At 44.7% G+C, this 20,551-nt stretch overlaps 1 protein-coding gene across 1 annotated transcript; it reads right to left on the reverse strand.

Annotated features, from left to right (window-relative positions):
- Nucleotides 1-16,946: 16,946 nt before the first annotated feature.
- Nucleotides 16,947-19,883, reverse strand: LOC131221821 (G-type lectin S-receptor-like serine/threonine-protein kinase At2g19130). The gene has a single exon (XM_058217125.1). The coding sequence runs from the start codon at nucleotides 19,848-19,850 to the stop codon at nucleotides 17,370-17,372; it is 2,481 nt and encodes an 826-aa protein (XP_058073108.1). The 5' UTR covers nucleotides 19,851-19,883; the 3' UTR covers nucleotides 16,947-17,369.
- Nucleotides 19,884-20,551: the final 668 nt, after the last annotated feature.

The raw sequence follows: 20,551 nt of genomic DNA on the forward strand, positions 1-20,551 counted from the left end.
CTCATTGTATTTATACTTGACCATCGGACGGTCTAGGTCCGTTAATCTCGGAACGATTTGCTCAATCAGTGAGATTTTTAGATCGTGGAGATATTGCTCGTAATCCAAGGATCATGTAGTGTATCGTGCGTATCTGCGGGTGAAACAATCGGTCATGTCCGCTTAAGGTAGTTTCCTAGTTTAGCGCATGGAGCGTCCACGTTCCGCCTCGGCCTCGACTCAGGACTTCCGGTTGAAGAGACCCTGACTAGGCTTTCAGCGTTGATTTGTTAAACGCGGATTGTGTCACTAGTCTGAGCCAAACTCCGGTCTGGACGGAATGTGGACTCGACTTTATTTATCTATTGAGCATTCTAGAGGTCTTCCCTTCGAGCTTCGAGGCGGGCGGCAGATCTGTCTTGTTGAGTTGAATTTTTCCACAACTAATGCAAGTGGTTGAGTTATTCGTTTCTGGTCGGGCAATAGAGGAACGGTCTGGAGTAATCGGTCCGAGCTCCACACCGACTATTTCGGTCTCAGATCAATCCGAGCTGATTGCCAGCCTCGGAGTGGGAGTGCCACTGTAAACTAGCTACTAATCTTCCTTCCCCTTCGTAGCACTGTATCACTTCAGACTAACTCTTGTGAGTCTGATCGGATCAAAGGGATGTCGGTCTTCGGAATTGTAAGTGGCTCGGATTTTCCCATAACAGAAGCCCCCTACTCTTCAAGTTCAGACTAGAACTCGGAGAGTAAACATACACGGAAGATCAACTGCTTCTCTTGTCGTATCTTCCACGTATGCGGTTGCAATTATGGGCTTCACTTCTAAAGATTTGAAAGGGTACGTCCTCAAGGTTTCCTATCCACGGGCCAACCTTCAGCGGACGCGTGGCGATGGTTAAGATCTCGCATCATCGCTGAGCCTATGGCTAATTGCCACGTATGCCATGGGAGACGTTCGAACGACGCTTCCCCTGCTCCGGCGTCGCTTCCGCTACTCCATGCTCACAATCCAATGCTAGAGGCACGTGGCCTGGCAGAGGTTGAACCAGTGATCTACAGCCACGTATGCCCTTGAAGTCGGCTCGCGATGGTTCGGCGGCGGCCATTATGCTTCGCCATTAATGCAGAGATTCTCCTCGGGCTATATAATTCTCAGCGTTTTCGGAAAAGCTTCTTACTTTAGCATTTTGAGTTTATGTTCCCTGAAGAGGCAATTTTCGGCGAAGGCGATTTCGACCGATTCGAAGCTTTCGGCGAGGCGATTTCGATCGATTAAGGGTTTTACGGTGAAGGCGATTCCCGGTGACTGTCCGGTGAGTCTTCTTTCCTTCTATCATTTCTCTTCCCTGTGATATATCGTCTGATCTGGAGATGGTTCGAGACCATTATGATGATTCCGAGCAGGGAAGCTCGGATGACAGGGGAGTGGCATTTGAAGGCCCCTTAGAAGCTGTGCCTCTATACCCTCTGCCCCGAAGAAACAAGGAGGAGGGGGCTCGGACTCGTTGGGTAGGCAAGAAGAAGGTTGCCCGAGTTCCCCAAAAAGAGGCTGCCGAGATGCCCAAGGGCGGACGGGCCTCGGAGCTGTCCCTGGAGGTTCCGTGCTGACGGAGTCCCAGATGGGATGGATCCATTCGGAGTTTGAGATCCCAAACTACGTTCAGATAAGGGCGCCTGAGCCCTTTGACACCGCCAGCGCACCTGCTGAAGGGGAAGTCATCATTTTCCTCTACGCCTTGCAATGTGTGCTTCGACTCCCCATACACCCCTTCGTCTGCGCCCTGATTACTTACCTGGGACTAGCTCCCAGTCAATTCAGCCCCGATACTTGGAGGGTTCTTATCTCTTTCTTCATCATCTGACGTCAAGTTGGGAACCCCGAGCTGACACCAGAGGAGTTAATAAGCTTGTACTTGGTCAAGCACGATAGCCACGAGCAGGGGTACTACTCCGCGACTCGAGGCAGCAAAGGGTCAGGACTGGTCATGAATCTTCCGTCCTCTAATAATGACTAAAAGAATAAATGGTTTTGGGCTTTAGGAGAATGGGAGGCGCCGGTGGTGGAGCTTAAAAACTTAGCGGTTCGGGTTCCCACCTGATTTACTACACTAGGTTGGACCCTACACACTTTTTATATCCTTCTCCTTTCTATTGTAGTCGGACTAAGGGTCTCCTTTTATTCCTATAGATTTTCCGAGAGGTTCGCCTCTTCTCACCTCAGACTAGAAAAATCAAGTCGCCAAGGCTAGGGCGCGATCGAGAGAACTTCATTCCTGGTTAGACCTGATCACAGCTGTCAATCTTCACTGGTATGGGCTTTGCAAGTCTAAGCCTCTCACTACCTCCTTCAGTAAGTTTCTCATGCCTTCAGCTAGTTTCTCATGTGTCTCTTCCCTCGTAATGACTAAACTTCCTGGTTCGTTGCTTATTCGTTATTTTTCTTGCAGGCATGGCCGAGGCTTCTGGGTCCTGGAGGAGGAAGGCCGCCCCGACCATTGACAAAATGCTAAGGGCCGAGCCTCGAATGAAGAAGACCGTTCCGAGGAGGCAGGCGACTCCTCACGGTGAGGGCCCCTCGGCTTGTCCCGGCTGGGGCTGCTGCCGACAATGCTCCAGTCGCTTCTTGGGTCACTGAAGCACCTCCTGCAGCCCTCAAACCCTGTATAGCTTTTCCCTCCTCGTTCGAACATGCAGAAGCCATTCAGATGACTGATGCTATGCTCTCCCCTCGAGATCAGTGATAATCTCAGGGATGAGGCTCAAGCCTCAGTAGGCAGCAAGACTGGGACCGAGGAGGCGGCCGGGTCGGCTCAAGTGGGGATGAGCAGAGAGAGATTTGAGCCGGGTTATTATATGTCTTGCTTGGTCCGCTGGGATTCCAAGCAGGCTCCTGAGGAGGAGATAGCTGGCCTTCTCACCAAATCGGACAAATCTTTCATCAATGACTTAGCTTCCATCTTTTACCAGGTACTTCCGTCGAATTTTCTTGTTTTTAGCAATTACTGCTTTCGAATGTTCATTCTTTTATTTTTATTCAGTCCGTCCTAAGGCTTCTTCTGACTTGGGAGAGATTGAGGGAGCTTACAAAGAAAGACGTCGAGGTGGGGGCCCTTAGGGGTGAGATTGAGACCTTGCGAGATGAGGCCACATTCCTCCGGATGGAGCAGACTGAACTTCATCGACAACTAGACGACGGAAAAGCCCGTGAGCTCCAGCTAAAGGGGGTCCTGAGTGATCTCGAGGCTAGTTGCGGTGCTGCTGCCGCTAAGCTGACTCGGGCCAGGGCCCACTCGAACTCATTTGCAAAGGAGAACGCTCGATTGGGGGAAGCCCTGGAGTGGACCAGAGCTGACGCCGCAGAAGAACAGAGCCGAGTCATCTCAAGGGTGAAGAAGGAGGCCCAGCGAGCCGAGGACGAGGCCTCCCTAGGCGCAGTGGTGGCAGCTGCAGTGGACGCCTTCAAGACTTCAGAGGAGAGAGCCGCCGAAGCTACTAAGTTTTACAACTGTGTTTTCGACGCTTGCATTGAAGCGGTCCAGGACCTGTACCCAGACCTTAATCTTGAGCCTTTGCTGCTCGAAGATGCAGGAGAGAGGCCCCTGGCTCCCAATCTCCTCCTCCTCCTCCGACTGCATAGCTTTTAATATTTCCTTTTCAATGACTTTTTTGCACTTAATTTCTTTTTAGCGGATGATTTGATGGATAATATTTTTTGACCCTCTGGAGAGGGCGTGTGGATGATGATGATTTTATATGTTGATTGTTGATCGCTGAACTGATTTGTCGATAGGTCGATTTAATTTGGGGCGTTGCTGAGCCGATCCTTTGACGGGTCCACTCATTTCAGTGCCGCTTCGTAGAACTTTAAATTTTCATAGTATTGTCGTTGTTTGGTCCGCACCCCTAGGGGATCGACTTCTCCCACGATTGGCGAGCAACTTTTTAATTTATTCATCAGTCGGGCGACGAACCGACTCCTCTGTAGGGGAGTCGGGTCATCTATTGGCTTTTCCCTCGAACATGAGGAGATGCCTTGCAGAATTTTCATAGGATAACGCACTAACTCCTTTAAGGGATCAGTTCGTTAAGTCCACATCTGCATATGAGAGGTAATTTCTTCTTAGTAGATAATTCGTTCATGTAGGTAGGAAGAGGTGAATTTCATTGAAAGCCTTAAAGGCTAGTCACTCGAAGGTGTACATTTATTGAGGGCCGTAAAGGCCATTTCTTCAAGGATAGTAGACTTTCAGATGCTCGGCATTCTAGGGGTGGGGGAGCTGACTGCCCTCGAGATCTTCTAAATGGTAGGAGCCCGGTTTGGTTGATCGGACCACAGGGTAAGGCCCTTTCCAGTTAAGTCCACGTGCCTGTTCACTCCCCAAGTATAGGGTTGTGATGTAGTAATAAACTCAGTGAGACCGAGGTCGAATCCCAAAGGACTGAAACTTGTATGTTATCTGAAACTAAGTAGAACTAGAATAAGATGAAATTTAAATCAAGTAAATATGAGGGTATAATGGTGAAATATTAATCTAAAACTTAATGAATTCAGAGGTAAGAAACTAGGGTGCCAAGGATCCACTTGTAGAGATCAGGGAGATCTACGCTTGATTCACGAACTCAACTGGACTTCGAGTCCCATCTTCATCCAGTTGGAAGATATATCACTAAAACACAATCTGAACTTCCTTTTATCTAGTTTTCACAAGATAAGACAGATGTACATTAAAATGGATTCCATCACCAAACTATGCCCATGAGATAAGATAAACAACAGAGTTAAACCAATCCACAACCAATCTGAGAGATGTATGAATGTTAGGAAGGATTCCATCATCCAACTATGCCCAGGAGACAATGGTGAACAACAAGGTTCCCAAATTCATAAACCCTATAATACTAAGAACATGCTCAAAGCTATCGCAGATCTATTGTAATTTCAGTCACAACAAACCATTAAAAACTGAAAGCATTCCATATAATTAAACTAGAATCAAACAGAAGGTTCATCAACATGAATCAGAGCCGTAGAATCAGTCCCATCAGTCCACAAGCTTCTTCTCTTAGCCCTAGCTAAGAGGTTCAGCCCAATATGAATGGGCTGGATCCCTTAAACAAAGCAAAATAAAATAAAAAGAAAAAGAAATAAAAAAAGAAACCAAACTCCAACTACTCTCTCTTGTGCAGGCACGTCCCAAAACTTGGATCCCTAGCCAAGATGTCCCTCTCACGTTTTCTTTCTCTTTCTTATATAGACGATTGATGGAGGCGGAGAAGATGCGCTGGCTAGAGTTGACTTTCTTTGCACATTCTCGTTTGCAGCGGACCCTCTGTTTCTACACAAGAAAACACAGAAACTGATTGCGGTTGAAGTCCATTTTGAGATGAAAATTCTTTCCTTCTTTGAAATTTGCCATCGTGGTGAGGGTAAGAACCCTCTGAATGACATTTTGGACGGTTCAGATCAATTATTCAGCCGTGATCAATATCACACAACCGGCCCACATTGTCCGATTTTCTCGGACGCAGAACCTACGTTGTTTCTGCGCTGGACTGATGGTGGGGCCCATTATCCGGTTTCTATGGACAATCCACTCCGTTCATTTCATTCCCCTCGCAATTTCGGTCTAGAATGACTGATTTTGAGTCTGTTTCGGTGTGACCCACGTAGTTTTTATTTAGCCGTCCGTCCAACGTTTGGGCGGTTAAAAATAATCTTCGATGTACCTTGAAATTTCGTCACCTAGGAGATAGTAATATGAGCTATGGAATTCTAATGGACGGTTTAGATTGTCCATTTGGATAATGTATGGGGCCCACAACTGCGAACCGACCATCGGCCTTACGGGTGCTGTAAAAACGGAAACTTCCGTTTTTGTCGAGAGAAGGTCAGTCAAACCGACTTTGACCCTTCCGTTTGGTCCGGTGTACACCCGCTGTGTACACCAGCCATGTGAAGTGGGGTCCACTGTGATGTTCTTGAGAAATCCGCTCCGTCCATCCTGTTTATCATCTTATTTAAACCGTTGAGGACAATTTTGAAGCATATCCAGATTGTAGGTGGGCTTAAAATTGGAGATTAATAGGCTGATCTGTCCTTTGGGCCACTTACCGAGTGATCCAATGGTTGAACTTTAATATGTACGGTTAATTTATGGTCCCCATCACATTTATGAAGTTTCGAGTCAATCGGATGGCAGGAACCCTGTGATCTTGCATTCTGGACCATTTTTGGGCCTCTTTAACATGAGCGGCTTGATTTTCTTGGATCCCTGGCATGTAAATCTGTTGATCTCAGTCTTTTGGAATCCGTCCTTTACTTTGGTGACTTTGGAGCATCAAATCAATACTTTTAATACTCTTTTTCAGTCAATGCTCCTAATTATACCCTGCAACAAAAACACGATTAAAATATTCTATTAAGCCTTATCATGGACGTAAAATTCGGCAATACTTAGGATCTGATATGCAATATTCAACCCTCATCAGTGCCCCAGCCCCTGGCTCTGTGGTGTTCTGGAAGACTCGGCGAAGGACTAAGTCCCCTGGACGGAACCGCCTGGTCTTGACTTTAGAATTGTAGAACCTTGCCACCTGTTAATGTCGAGTAGTGACCCGGAGTTTAGAGATATCTCTAAGTTCTTCAAGTAGATATAGGTTGACTGCAATCTGCTCAGTATTCTGGTTCTCCTGATAGTTTTTGACCCGAGCTGTAGGGAGACCGATCTCAACCGGTACCATCACCTCTGAATGACCCATATCAACATTATGTCATTTTCTATTATAATTTACTATGCTAAGTAACTATGCCAGAGACTAGACAGGATGATATGATTATACAAGAGTACTGATTCGGCCCTATTATTGGCCCATCATCCATCCTTAGGAGTTGATATGGACCGTTGGAAGATATGTTGTGAGACCTATCCGTATGTTTCACTTTAAGGTTTCTTTATTTTTCAAAAGGGTCGGTACCAACTAACTTATGGGCTGTATCAGACTAATTAAAATATAATCCATTAGAGGTGGGATTATAATTGCGATCCTAAAGTCTATATTTGTGGTGTTGAATTCGGTTGTGTTAGCGACCATAGTGACCTCAATCAATGAAAATATTATAAGTACAAACATGTAACATTGGGATAAAGAGGATTGCATACAGTTGCATTCACGTTTTCATGCATACGGTAATGAAAACACAGACGATTACCGTTTAGCAGTCACATGAACGGGTGAAGTAAATGGTGTTGGTAATGTAAAACTGAAAGACTCATCTCACCCACAGGTGTTGAGTGTCTCTATTTACATGACTGACATTACTTAGCTTCATGTTCAGAATAATCATTGACATATTATTATTACCACTCACAGGAGGAATAATGATGATGTAACAGATTCTCACCGGAATGTGATGGTTGGGCCCATCTTTGTAAGACCCGTGTCCTAATCCGTGCTGTTCCGTTAGCTTCCGCGGTCCTTTCGGTCAAATTCCGGCAACCTTCGCACCGTATTCGGTGTTTGCGCACGATCCTAAGCCAGGTCCCGCGCACCGACGTCGGCTTGGTCTGAAAGTTATATCATAGCGACCGCGTCGTCGCCGCGGTTCCAACGCCGTGACTTGCGCACTGAACCGATACCCAGGCAAGAAGATGCCGATCAGCGTTTATTCCGAAGAAACACCGCGCGTTGCGGATTTCGAGAGAATCTCTACAATTAGTCCCATCAATCAACCATTAAAGCATCCCATATCCTAAGTACATCAACCCATCCCTACCTTTTACAAAAGTCCACCATTCTTTCCACCTCACCACTCCTCTTTTCCAAATTTCAACCACAACCATACACCTTTTCACAATTTTCAACCCAAACCATCCCCCATCACTCCATCACCCATCTCTTTCTCTCTCTCTCCCTCCCTTTACAACTATCTCTCTTATTCTTTTTTTCAAAAAAAAAATCCATATCCAAGAGAGAGCACCATGAGTTCCCCATGGTGAGAAAACTTCATTTGTGAGGTCCACCTTTCCCACCCCTTCATCTCTCATCTCAACCATCCATTTCCCATCTTCCTCCATCAAAGGGTAGCACAAGGAGTTAAGGAAGCCAAGGGAGCAAGAAGATCAAGCGGTGGGTGTTTGGATAGGATAGTTTTTGATGTTTTTAAGATGGGCCAAGTGAGGCCAACCGATCAATGGTTTGGATCTCGCTTTGGACCCTATGATGTGGCCAATGGCCCACTTGGATCATCATGATCATTCCATGATGGGGCCATTCTCCATGGACCCCATCATGATGTTTACTTTCTTGCATATTTAAGGTCATCTAGACCATTTATTTTAGTGGAGAAAGGATCTCCACCGTTGGATTTCAATTCCATGGACCCCACATGTAATGGGATCCACTTGATGTATGATTTAGTGCAAGGGAGGGCCCATAGTGCCGGGGTCCCTCCATCACACGGTCTCACTCTCTATATCTCTCCCTTTTTGTTTTATTTTTATTTTATTTTATTTTTTATCTTGTTGTATGATGATAAGGTTGTATGGCCCGCTTGAATGGACCCCACCATGTAGTAAGTATTTTATTTGAGTGGGGCCCACCTTATATGTGTACTACCCACACCACTCATCAGTGGTGGCCCACCTGAACAGGCCCACCTCAAATGTCCAGACAGTCCAGCGTCGTCCCTGGACGCTGGACGTGTAAATGGGAAAAACACAAATATCAACTTTTTCCAAAGTTTTGGGGTGGCCTATTCATGTAGGCCCCACCTTGATGTATGTATTAAATCCATACCGTCCATTCCCTTCCCAAGCCATTTTTAGGCGTTGAACCCAAAGATGGGACTGATAAGACTTTCAGGTGGGCCATAACATGGCAAACAGTGAGGTTACCATTGAAATGTCCCATATTGCTCCTATACGCTGAAACAGGCCCAATATTGGGCTTGTTTTGACTGTCGCGAAGCATGGGGAGTCTTTGGACGGAGCAGATCTGCAAGAGGTGGACCCCACCTGCAAAATCCATGGAAAAACCGTAAATCAAAAAAAAAAAAAAAAAGGAAACACAGCAGCAACGCTGCTGTGTCAGTCAGCGCACTGGCCGCCGTACAGCCCAGCACGGCTGTAGCCGTGGGCCCCACCTTGATGTTTATAGGCTATCTAAACCGTTCATATGGTGGGCCCCTACCTGACGTGGGCCCACCCCAAAAATCAGCTCGATCCAAGGCTCAGGTGGCCCACACCGTATGAAACAGCGGGATTTAACCCTCTACCTTTGAAATCCTTTTGGGGCCCACAGAGGTTTTGGATCAGGGTGAAAATTATTCTCACCCTTCACCTAGGTCTGCTGGACCTTATCAACGGTCCGGATGGAATATAAACATTATGGTGGGCCCCACATGGAGCCCACAGTGATGTATGTGTTTTACCTCCACCGTCCGCCTGGACGGTGGAGCCCACTGGGTGTGTGCGCGTGCGCGTGCGTCTGTGGGTGGGTGTATGCGTGTGTGTGCGTGCGTGTGGTGTATGCATGTGTGTGTATATATATATATATATATATATATATATATATATATATCCATATATATATGATATTATATTATATATAATATCATATGTATTATATATATATAAATATATTGTATTATATCATGTTTGATATAATATTGGTGGGAGGCCCACCTTAGTTTGTTGTGGCCTGTGATTGAGGCCCACCTTGATATAGATGTAAGGCCCAACTGTCGAGGCCCATTTGATGTAATGGGGCCAATGAGTTGAGGCCCATTTGATGTGCACATGGGGCCCAATTGGTGAGGTCCATTTGATACATATAAGGCCCAGGTGAGTAGACCCATTTGATGAACATATGGAGCCCAGCTGTCGAGGCCCATTTGATACATATAAGGCCCAGGTGAGTAGACCCATTTGATGAACATATGGAGCCCAGCTGTCGAGGCCCATTTGATACATATAAGGCCCAGGTGAGTAGACCCATTTGATGAACATATGGAGCCCAGCTGTCGAGGCCCATTTGACACATGTAAGGCCCATAAGCTTAGGCCTATTTGATATGTTCTGAAGCCCCCGGGTTATAGCCATTGCAATGTACATAAGGCCCATTGGTGTGGCCCACTTAATGAATATAAGGCCCATATGACTTGGCTAATTTGATGTATTTAAGGGCCCAATGGATGTACCTAAAGTCCATTGCAATGTGTGATCCCAAAATAACTTATGAAATGATATTTGTGGCAGTCGTGCCTTGGGAGCAATGTTGGTTTGACGTCCACATTGTAAGTGTGGTGTGGTTAAATGTCCGCATTATGACTTTCCCTTGGGCCCACTGATAGGCCCATACGTGTAATATGTAGGCCGTCTAGGCCCGTCTTCATTATGAGCATCATCCACCCCATATAACATATTTAATTCCATGATTCATGATCATATGCATCATACGTATGCTTGATATGAGAAATGACTGATCATAGCATAGCCTTCGGGCAGATTGTTTAGGGGCTCCCGTACAGGGGGTGTTGCCCTACATGAGCGCACGATACGCGCAGGATTGCTGTATGACTGGATAGTGTGATTCATGCATTTGCATTGTGTGATATTGTTACTGTACGCCCTAGCGACATCAGGGCCATAGCCTCCACAGACGCATCGTGGTTGGCAGGATTGGATACCGGAAATACTGTTCTACATGGGGTGCGATAGATATCCCTGGGTGAAAGTCCCTAAACCCTTATGGTACCAAGAGGTTGCTCCAACGTCTAGACCGAGTGGGTGCATGAGCGTCGAGTGCCGATTACCAGACGGTTGCGCTTTCCACTGTGTCGGGGTCGGTTGGAAGGGGGTGCGGCCTTACCCGCCCGAGAGTAGGGGGCAATGCTAGGCTGAGTCTGACCAGCTCGAGGAATGGGTCCGCTATTGACGAGCCGAGCCCGATATTGGTAGGCGGATAGTGAGGTCTTTTCCACTCACCTTATTGCGCGCGATGGGGCGGCAATCTGGCTTGGAGTGTACTAGACCCCGGTGATATTCCAGATTTGAGCCGTATTGACATGTGGACTTAGATGAGGATTTGTATGCTTGACTTGCATTTTGCATTGCATGGCCTTGGTATGGCCGACATCATTCTTTGCACCGCATGGCCTTGGTACGGCTAATGGGATTCTTAGCATTCATCAGCATGTTCCGCATTACTCTGATACTGCATGACTACATTATCACCTTGAGCATACACTTTCACCACCCTCTAAGCTTTCTATAAGCTTATGCACGACCGTTGCGTGCAGGTGACGTTGGATCGCAGCAGCGCTGAGGCTTGGACGCGTGGCTGATCTTCTTTTGGAGTTTTGGTTTATCTTCATTGTATTTCCCTTATGCTCATTGTACTTGGAAAGTTTTTGATTATAGTGGAAATGTGATGGAGTTCTTGGTTGTTGTTTGTGGGTTATGCCTTTGGTTATGCTTATTACGAATCAAACTGACGTACAAAATCCTCCTTGTAGCATCCCAGGATCGGAACCTGGCGAATGGGCGCTGGGAGCCGAGAATGGGGTTCTACGGAGGCTGTCGGCGCCGGATTCGGCGATCGGGAACTTTGTGAGCCCGGTCTCCGAGTTTGGGGCGTGACAATCTTCATCTTGGATAATTCAGTTGATGCCTCCCTTAGCAACTGAATTGATTAACTTTGCCTGATATTTTTATTTACATTTACAAAATTGCTTTGTGAAATAATGAACTGATATGAGTATATATGTATCTCTTCTATTTCAGTCTCAATTCCAACTAATACGCATCAAGTCTCTGCCCAAAATGGGTCTAATTATACTAAATGGAAGAACGTCATTGAAGTTGTACTGGGCTGCCTTTAATTAGATCTTGCCCTAATAACACCAGAACCACCAAAACCATCTGATAATGCCACTGAAGCAGACTATAATCAATGGGAGACATGACTTAGATTAAATGGTACATGCCTGAAAGTCATTAAGTATTCGATTTCTGAATCGATGAAGGGTACCATGCCTGAAACAGACAAGACCAAAACTTTCTTAACTAGAATAGGAAAATGATTTAAGAAATCTGATAAGTCTAAAGTGAGCATTCTTTTAAATAAATTGACCCGCTCATCCTACGACGGAAAATGTAATATCCGTGAATATATTGTAGAGTAGATCGAGGTTGTTTCTAAGATCCGTTCTCTAGGGCTTGTACTCACTGATGATCAACTGATTCATTTGATCATGAACAACCTACCTCCCCAATTGCCTTGGATGCTTTTAAGATCTATAAAGCTGAAGTTGAAAATCAACTCGATAAGAGGATTAAAGTTGTTAGATCTGACCGTGGTGGTGAATACTATGACAAATATGACGAATTAAGACGTAATCTAGGGTCATTCGCTAGATACCTGCAGGATTGTAGCATTATCGCTCAATACACTATGCCTGGTACTCCAAAGCAGAATGGTGTGGCTGATAGATGCAATTGCACCCTTATAGATATGGTGCAAAGCATGGTCATCAATTCGATATTGCCAGAATCTCTGTGGGGTGATGCGATCAAAAACGCAGTTTACATACTAAATAGGGTTCCCAGCAAAGTAGTAAGCAAAATTCCATTTGAGTTGTGGAATGGGAGAAAAACAAGTCTCTGATATCTACATGTTTGAGGTTGTCCTGCTGAGGTCAAAATTTATAACCTGCATGAAAAGAAGCTTAATCCTAAAACCATAAGTTGTTTCCAGAAAGATCAAAAGGCTATCAATTCTACTGTCCTGCCCACTCTATCAGGATTGCTAGACTGAGAATGCCAGATTCATTAAGGATACTGAAAATAGTGGGAGCACCAATATAAGAAATTTTGTATTTGTGGAACAAAGGACTGTGACTCCAGTCATAGTCAATCCAGATCACGTGGATATTAATGATGCAGTTGATTCTGCAGTCACTGCAAAACACCACGTAGAATCTCATATACAAATCACTGATGAGGAAAATCAATATCAGACCTAATAAGCTGAACCATTGAGAAGATCTAAAAGAGAAAGAAGGCCTATAAATCGAGACGATTACATCTTATACTTACAGGAGTACGACTTCGACATGGGGGTGGAAAAGGATCCTGAATCATTTACACAGGTCAAATAAAGTGCTGATTCTTCTCATTGGTTTGATGCCATGAAAGATGAGTTGAAATCCATAAAGGACAATAAAGTATGTGATCTTGTAGAGTTACCCACTGGAATAAGACCGATTGGTTGTAAATGGATATTTAAAACTAAAAGGGACTCCAAGGGTAATGTCAAAAGATATAAAACTAAACTTGTTGCAAAGGGTTTTAACTAACGTGGGGGCATTGATTTTAAGGAGACTTTCTCACCAGTATATAAGAAAGACTTATTCAGGATCATAATGACTCTTGTAGCTCATATGGATTTAGAGTTATATCATATGGATGTAAAGACTACATTTTTCAATGGGGATCTGAATGAGAATGTATAAATGTTGCAGCCCGAAGGTTTTATGGCCAATGACTCAGAACATTTGGAGAACATCTGGTTTACAAACTAAAGAAATCCATATATGGGTTGAAACAGGCATTGCGACAATGGTACCTAAAGTTTCATAAAGTAATTTCCTCATACGGCTTTGTAGAAAATACTGCAGATGAATATATCTACATTAAAATTAGTGGGAGTAAGTTCGTTATGATGATTTTGTATGTTGATGACATTCTGTTGGCTAGCAGTGATACCAGGATGTTGAGCGACACCAAGAAATTCTTATCTCAAAGATTTGAAATGAAAGATCTTGGTGAAGCTTCTTATGTCATTAGCATTGAGATTCGTTGTAACAGATCACTTGGATTGCTCTGCCTGTCACAGAGGACCTATATTACTAGGGTACTCGAAAGGTATGGCATGCAAAATTGTGCTTCCGGACAGTTGTCCATTGTGAAGGGCGACAAATTTGGCTTATTTCAGTGTCCGAAAGAATGATTTAGAAAAGAATCGAATGAAAGAATTTTCATACGCATCAGTAGTAGGGAGCATCATGTATGCTCAAGTTCTTACGCGACCCAGACATTGCCTTTGTCACTGAAATATTGGGAAGATACCTATCTAATTCAGGAATTCAACATTTGATAGCTACAAAGAAAGTATTACGGTATCTATGGAGAATGAAAGACTTCGGACTCACATACAGAAGATCTGATCAGTTGGAGTTGATCGGATATTTAGACGCAGACTTTATAGGCTGCGTTGACACTAAGAAGTTTACCTCAGGATACATCTTCATGATGGTTGGAGGAGCTGTATCGTGGAAAAATGTGAAACAGTCAACCACAGCCTCGTCCACCCGTCCACCATTGAAGCTGAATTTATCACCTACCACGAGGCATCTAATCAGGCACTACAGTTACAGACTTTCTTCTCAGGTTTGTGTGTACTGGAGTATATCTCGAAACTCTTGAGAATATTTTGTGATAATTCAGCTGTTATTTCCTTCTCTAGTAACAACAAGCATTCGTTAAGGTCGAGGCATATCGACATCAAATATCTTGTTCTAAAGGAAAGAGTTCAGAATCATTAAGTGTCCGTAGAATTCATCGGCACTAAGCAGATGATTACAGATCCGCTCATTAAAGGGATCCATATTACGCCATTTTAGGAGCATGTGACATTCATGGGAGTCATTGATCCCACAGATGTTTTCAGTTAGTGAGAGTTGAGCGTATTTTGATTTTCACAGACATTTAGAGATCTCATTTTATATAATTTATTTTTTGAATGATTTTGATATAAAGATTTATTTCTGCTTCTATATATATGTGTGCAAATTTTGAGTAAGTAAAATTGTAGTCGTGTCTTGTTGGAGACATATAAAAGCTTCAGGACCTCTTAAGGATAGACACATATCATCACATTAAAGTGTGTAATCCTTATACCACATTTCTTAATTCCTGATCTATGTCACTAAGATTGAAGGTACTTGTAATTGTGCTTAGCCTTACTTCGCTTAAATTAAATGTTGTAACGACTACTGTGTTTCGATAACGACAGTCTTGATGGATCAGATTGAATAGCATTACTCATATTATCCAACCATTTCATTGGTTAACCATTTAGATGTTTTCTTTAAAACTTGTTTTCAAAATTATTATATATGACAATCATTGATGTTGCTCAATGAGGCCCAAGTGGGAGAATGTAAGAACTCTATGTAGTGGGCCTTACTGATCAACGATCTGGATTGTACTCTAGTTGGACGGTTTGATTGAGTTAATCAGTGTACCCCACTTAAGGTGATTCGTTGCGCAGTCTATCTGCGCAGCACTGCGTATTTGGGGTGGAATGCTATAGCCTTACGGAAGGCAACTTGAGTCGAACTAGGACACAGTGATGTGGAGCATGAGAGAGAGAGAGAGTCTTGATGGGTTTCAAACTCCCTCTCCATAGACTCTATATAAGAGAGCTGAGTCCCCAATCCTACACCACGGCAGAATTCGAGTCTCATCTTTTGAGTTACAAAAAGGGTGTGAAGGAGAGGAAGATCCTAAGCTCTAGAGGAATTCTGGTATTCTTATTCTTAGTAATGACGTCCCACCTAGATAAGCCATCCGAACTCTCGATCACCATGTCCTATGCACAGATAAATCTGTGAGCCTATTCCACATATATGTTAAGTCCCACAAAGCTCAGTCTGAAAATCAATCTGGCCAACCTTGTCACTTCTGCCCAGCCCACGAGCAAAGCTAATATATCCAATCCCAATCAGCATTGTGAGTCTGCCCTGACCTTAAACCAGCCTGCCAGGGACGTGAGCCTCTGCTGAGCCCGAGTCGCCTCAACAGGTGCGAAATACGGTACAAAGGAAATGCACGGTTAAGAGAAATGACTAGCTTCCACATTCAAACAACATGTATTGCCACCTGATGAATGGACCGCCCTGATTTTCCTGTGTTGAAGTAGAGACAGTGGGGTTGAGCTGATGAACCTCCCTCACGCCAGGGGAACATGGTAAAGCGCCTGCTTAGGGATGCAACTCGGGCAGGTTGGGTCCGGTTAAAGTCAACCTGAGTCCAACCATAACTCAAAAGGGCTCAACCTGTAATCTACCCAGCCCTCTGCCTTAAATCGACCCAAGTCAACTCAAACACGGGATTTTTCCCAACCCGACCTAAGTAGACCTGAATTTGCTCATACCAACCTCATCTCAAATCAGGTTGGTGTTTTCCAACCCTAACCCAATCTAAAGACCTTGACCTTGACCACCTGACCCAACCCGAACTCAGATTGGATCAATCGGTTCGGGAACCCGGGCCTACCCGAAATCAAGTTGCATCCCTGCTCCGGCTTATGCTGTAGACTTCCAGTATCTACCAACCTGGGCTCAGATTTTCGAGAGCCGTGATAAGCACAAAACCACCTCACCACTCGCCTTTGGTGGGTCCTACCACGAGGATGACCTGGTGCAAAAACCAGGGTGGTCCACTCATCAGGTGGACCATGCTTCCACATTCAATGTACACGTGTAGAACACTTGATCAGTGGACAAGCACGCTCTAGAGCCAGATTATCATAACAGTGGGCAATAGTTGGCACGTGTGTCTGAGCATGGGGATTCACATCCAGGCCCATCATTAGGTGGGGCCAGCCTCGACATGCCTTGTCCCATAAATCAGGTTGATATCCTACATTAATTTTGGAGGAGACAACATCCGAACCAGTCATCCAGAAGATACCAACACATATGGGCCATGATCCAAATATTGCTGGAACATAACATGGCCCAAAATGCCAGTCGCTTGTTTTTTTCTCATCCCAAATTCAAATGTCAGGATCATCTGAGCGGACCGGATTTTGGGCCATGGGCCATTTACTGTGGGCCCCCCAGATCTGCATCTGGATCTACAATTCAAAGATATTCAAACAAGAAGAGATCAAAATGATAGAATCCCACTAGTATAACTCGAAACTTCAATCCAGCAATAGTAATCTAAAACAATAATATCTCATGTAGCTCTTATTTCTATAGGACTTCAAGGAAGCCTAAGGCGCGTTTGGATCCTCAATTCAACTGAAACGCAATAATCGAACTGATACAGAACAAGTAGCTTTTCGTGGGGTAGTACCATTGAGATTCCTTGATTTCGAGTTGGACCTGAAACAATCTAAACCGTAAATCCAGATCCAACCTGTCACTAAGGGTGGTCATTTATGCTTTATTCTACTGAAATATTGCAATTGAAGTCAATTGAACAACCAAACGCAGCCTACTGTAACAAACTAGAGCTACTTTAGCAAACTTAATTTCTACTCCATGATTTGAATTGGAAATTTTGGATGGTTGAGACGTCGCATGACAATAATCACTCCTTGGAACTTACCGACGACTTGGTTTTGGACTGCGAATTCGTTGAAGCAGTGCTTGGTGCCTGAGATGATGAAGACTCGGAGAATAAAACCATGTTCTGATTTTCTGCGAGAATCTGAAGTGATCTTGGTACTGGTGGCATGTTCACCTCCAAAACACCCTCCAAGATTTGAACAATCTGCCCCATCGAAGGCCTATCATTCTCATCGTCCTGAATGCACCATCCTGCAACTCTGCAAGCTCGACTGAGCTCTTCCATGTTTGCATTTCCCTCCAATCTGTAATCCAACAAGCAATGGATTTCACGACTTTCGATTTTATTCACAGCCCAAATTGGGAAAAACACTGTTCCCCCTACTGCCGACTCCTCAGTATTCCTCCTCCCTGATATGATCTCGAAAAACATCATCCCATAGCTGTAGACATCGGCTTTCGGCGTGATTGGCAGGCCTGAAATCCATTCAGGTGCAAGATAGCCTCTAGTTCCTCTCATGGTTGTTAAAACCCGGCTGAATTCCCGCCCAACAAGCTTCGCCAGTCCAAAATCCGCCACCTTTGGGCAGAACCCAGCATCCAGAAGTATGTTTTCTGGCTTAATGTCGCAGTGTATGATACAATTTCGGCACTTCTCGTGAAGATAAGCTATTCCTCTCGCTGTCCCAATTGCAATCTGGTACCTCATTGGCCAATCCAGGACGTTGGAATTCTTACCAAATAGATGAGAATCCAAGGACCCATTTGGCATGTAATCATAGACGAGCAGCCTTTTAGCCACCTCTGAGCAAAATCCACGAAGGTGGATGAGATTAATGTGCTGGATCATCCCGATCGTGCTCACCTCTGTCCGGAACTGCTTCTCTCCTTGCCCAAGCCCTTCAAGCTTCTTCACTGCCACTGTCGTCAGATCAGGCAGAGTCCCTTTGAAAACAGAACCGAAACCTCCGCCGCCTAATTTCTCTGAGAAATTCTTCGTTGCGATCTGCAGACTTCGGTAGCTAAATGCAATCAAATTGCCTTGAACTGCCTCTGAACATACCATATTCTGTTGCTGCCACTGCCTCCAAATAAAAAACAGAACGATACCCAATAGAAAAACAACTCCTGCAACTCCACCCACAACAGCCAGTGTAATGGTCCCCTTCCTACTCGCTGAAATCTTCATTTCTGAGGCAGCAAGACGAAGATGAAGAGTCCTGCCTTCAACATTTTCATCAGAAAGCTGCTGCAGATTCAACAAATCTCCACTCCATATCGAGCACCTGCTCTCGAAAGCATAAGCAGTGCAAGAACAGTCATTTAAGCAAGCCAATTCACATTCTCTGATACTCCCAACTTCCAAAGATCGCAAGGGGTCTTGCAGCTTCATGTTGGGCAAAGCCCAAAACCTGTTTTTCTCACCCTCAAACGACCCATTCCGCCCACACCCCAAATGTGTTTTCCTCATGCACCCACCCCACCAACTCTCCAAATTCCAATCCTTTGGAGACTTGGGCTCGAAGCCAGGCAGGCACGAACAGGATGACGAGCTCTTCTCGTTGCAGCTCCCGAAGGCCCCGCAAAGTGCATAAACCTTGCATTGAGATCGCGGCTGCGACCAGAATAGATTCCATGAATGGATGCCTTCCAGCCATGAAAGCTGCTTGATCTGGCCCGAAAGATCCATCACGAATCTCGAAAGCGTCAAAGAATTTTTCATCGAGTAAGTGAAATACTTCCTGTGTTCGTCTTGGATGAAGCTGAAATTGTATATGTAATTCAAATGCATTTCAGGGACTAAGTCGAAAATTTCCCCATCCCATTTGCCACTAGTGCAGTAAATTTTACTCCCATTCCACATGATAAAATACTGTGTGGTCTGGCCCGGGTCAATCTCGAGAGAGAACGGCCCAGGGGCTGGATCTTCCGAGTTCTTCCACGAAGTAAGCCGCTGGTTTTCGCCCGTTGCCTTGTTCAATCCAAGCCACCCTCCAGGCAGCCATGTATGAGTTGGGTGATCAAAGCTCTGCCAGTGCACCAAAGAGGAATTGGATCTGTCTCTCAGAACAAGATTTCCAGTGTCTAGGAGGACGGCAACAGTCAAATTCAATGGCTTGGATATTAGATTGGTGGACCAGATTGGAAATTTTGAGGGGCTGAGGAGGACCAGATTGCCATCTTCTGCAATTTTTAGGATTGAATTGGAGGGGTTTTGGAGGGGGTTTTCTCTGTTGGCTACCCAGACAATTGTTTGTTCTGAGACTTGTTTGTACCAGATGCCTATGTAGTAGTTTTGGGACTTCCCTGGAGTGAAGAAACCCAGTTCAAATTTCCCATCTTGGGAGGTAAGGTTATGTGGCCAACTAAGATGTTGAGTTGGGGAGATGGAATCTGAACCATTGGAAAGATGGGCCTTGAGAGAGAGGATCAAGAAGAGGAGGAGAGAGAGAAATGGCATACTTCTTCTGTTATCCATGCCTACTGAAACATGTATGGACATGCAAGATACATGTAGGGAGGAGAAGACATGATGAGGTTGGTTGGAAGGTGGTTGCTAGTTATTAAAATGCATAGTAAACATCACTAAAATAACCCTCGGTTTCCAAGGCTTGATTGGAGCTTTCAAGTTGAAATTATGTGGCTGAAATACTCTTCTAAACATAATCTAAAATATGGAGTTTGTCTTGTCGTATTGTGCTCATGTCTAAGTTCAAAAACCAGGAAAGTGGAGTTGGTCCGGTGTCCAGTCAGGTCAACTCGAAGGCTCGATCAAGTCCTTACATGCATATATAGTTCTAAAACTCACCAACTCCAATCTAAACTCATCTGGGTCAACTCAACTCGGTGAGATTTCAAGTGAAGTCACAAGGAACCAAGGATTTGATTGTTGGTTTTAAGCTGAAATTATGTGGCTAATAAAAGAAATCCTAGTAATCGTGTTCCAAAATTTCGAGAATTTCTTGTCATGGTGTGCATGTATCAAAGTTCAATAGTCTGAAAACTCAACTTGGCTCACAGTGCAGCCGTATCGGGTCTATTTGAAGATTTGATTGAGTCCTTGCATTCATAGTTTTAAAACTCGTTGACTTGACTCAACAACTCGACTCAGTGAGATTTCAAGCTCAGTCACTAGGAAACTCGGTCGTGAATGTGACTTGACACTGACTCAAGAAAACTCATTGAGTCAACTCAACACAACTC

Source organism: Magnolia sinica, chromosome 12 (assembly GCF_029962835.1).
Source record: "Magnolia sinica isolate HGM2019 chromosome 12, MsV1, whole genome shotgun sequence".
NCBI classification, from domain to species: domain Eukaryota; kingdom Viridiplantae; phylum Streptophyta; class Magnoliopsida; order Magnoliales; family Magnoliaceae; genus Magnolia; species Magnolia sinica.

Bases quoted from the DNA above. Each gene is read 5' to 3' on its own strand.
- LOC131221821 (XM_058217125.1), bottom strand. From the start codon at position 19,850: ATGTCCATACATGTTTCAGTAGGCATGGATAACAGAAGAAGTATGCCA.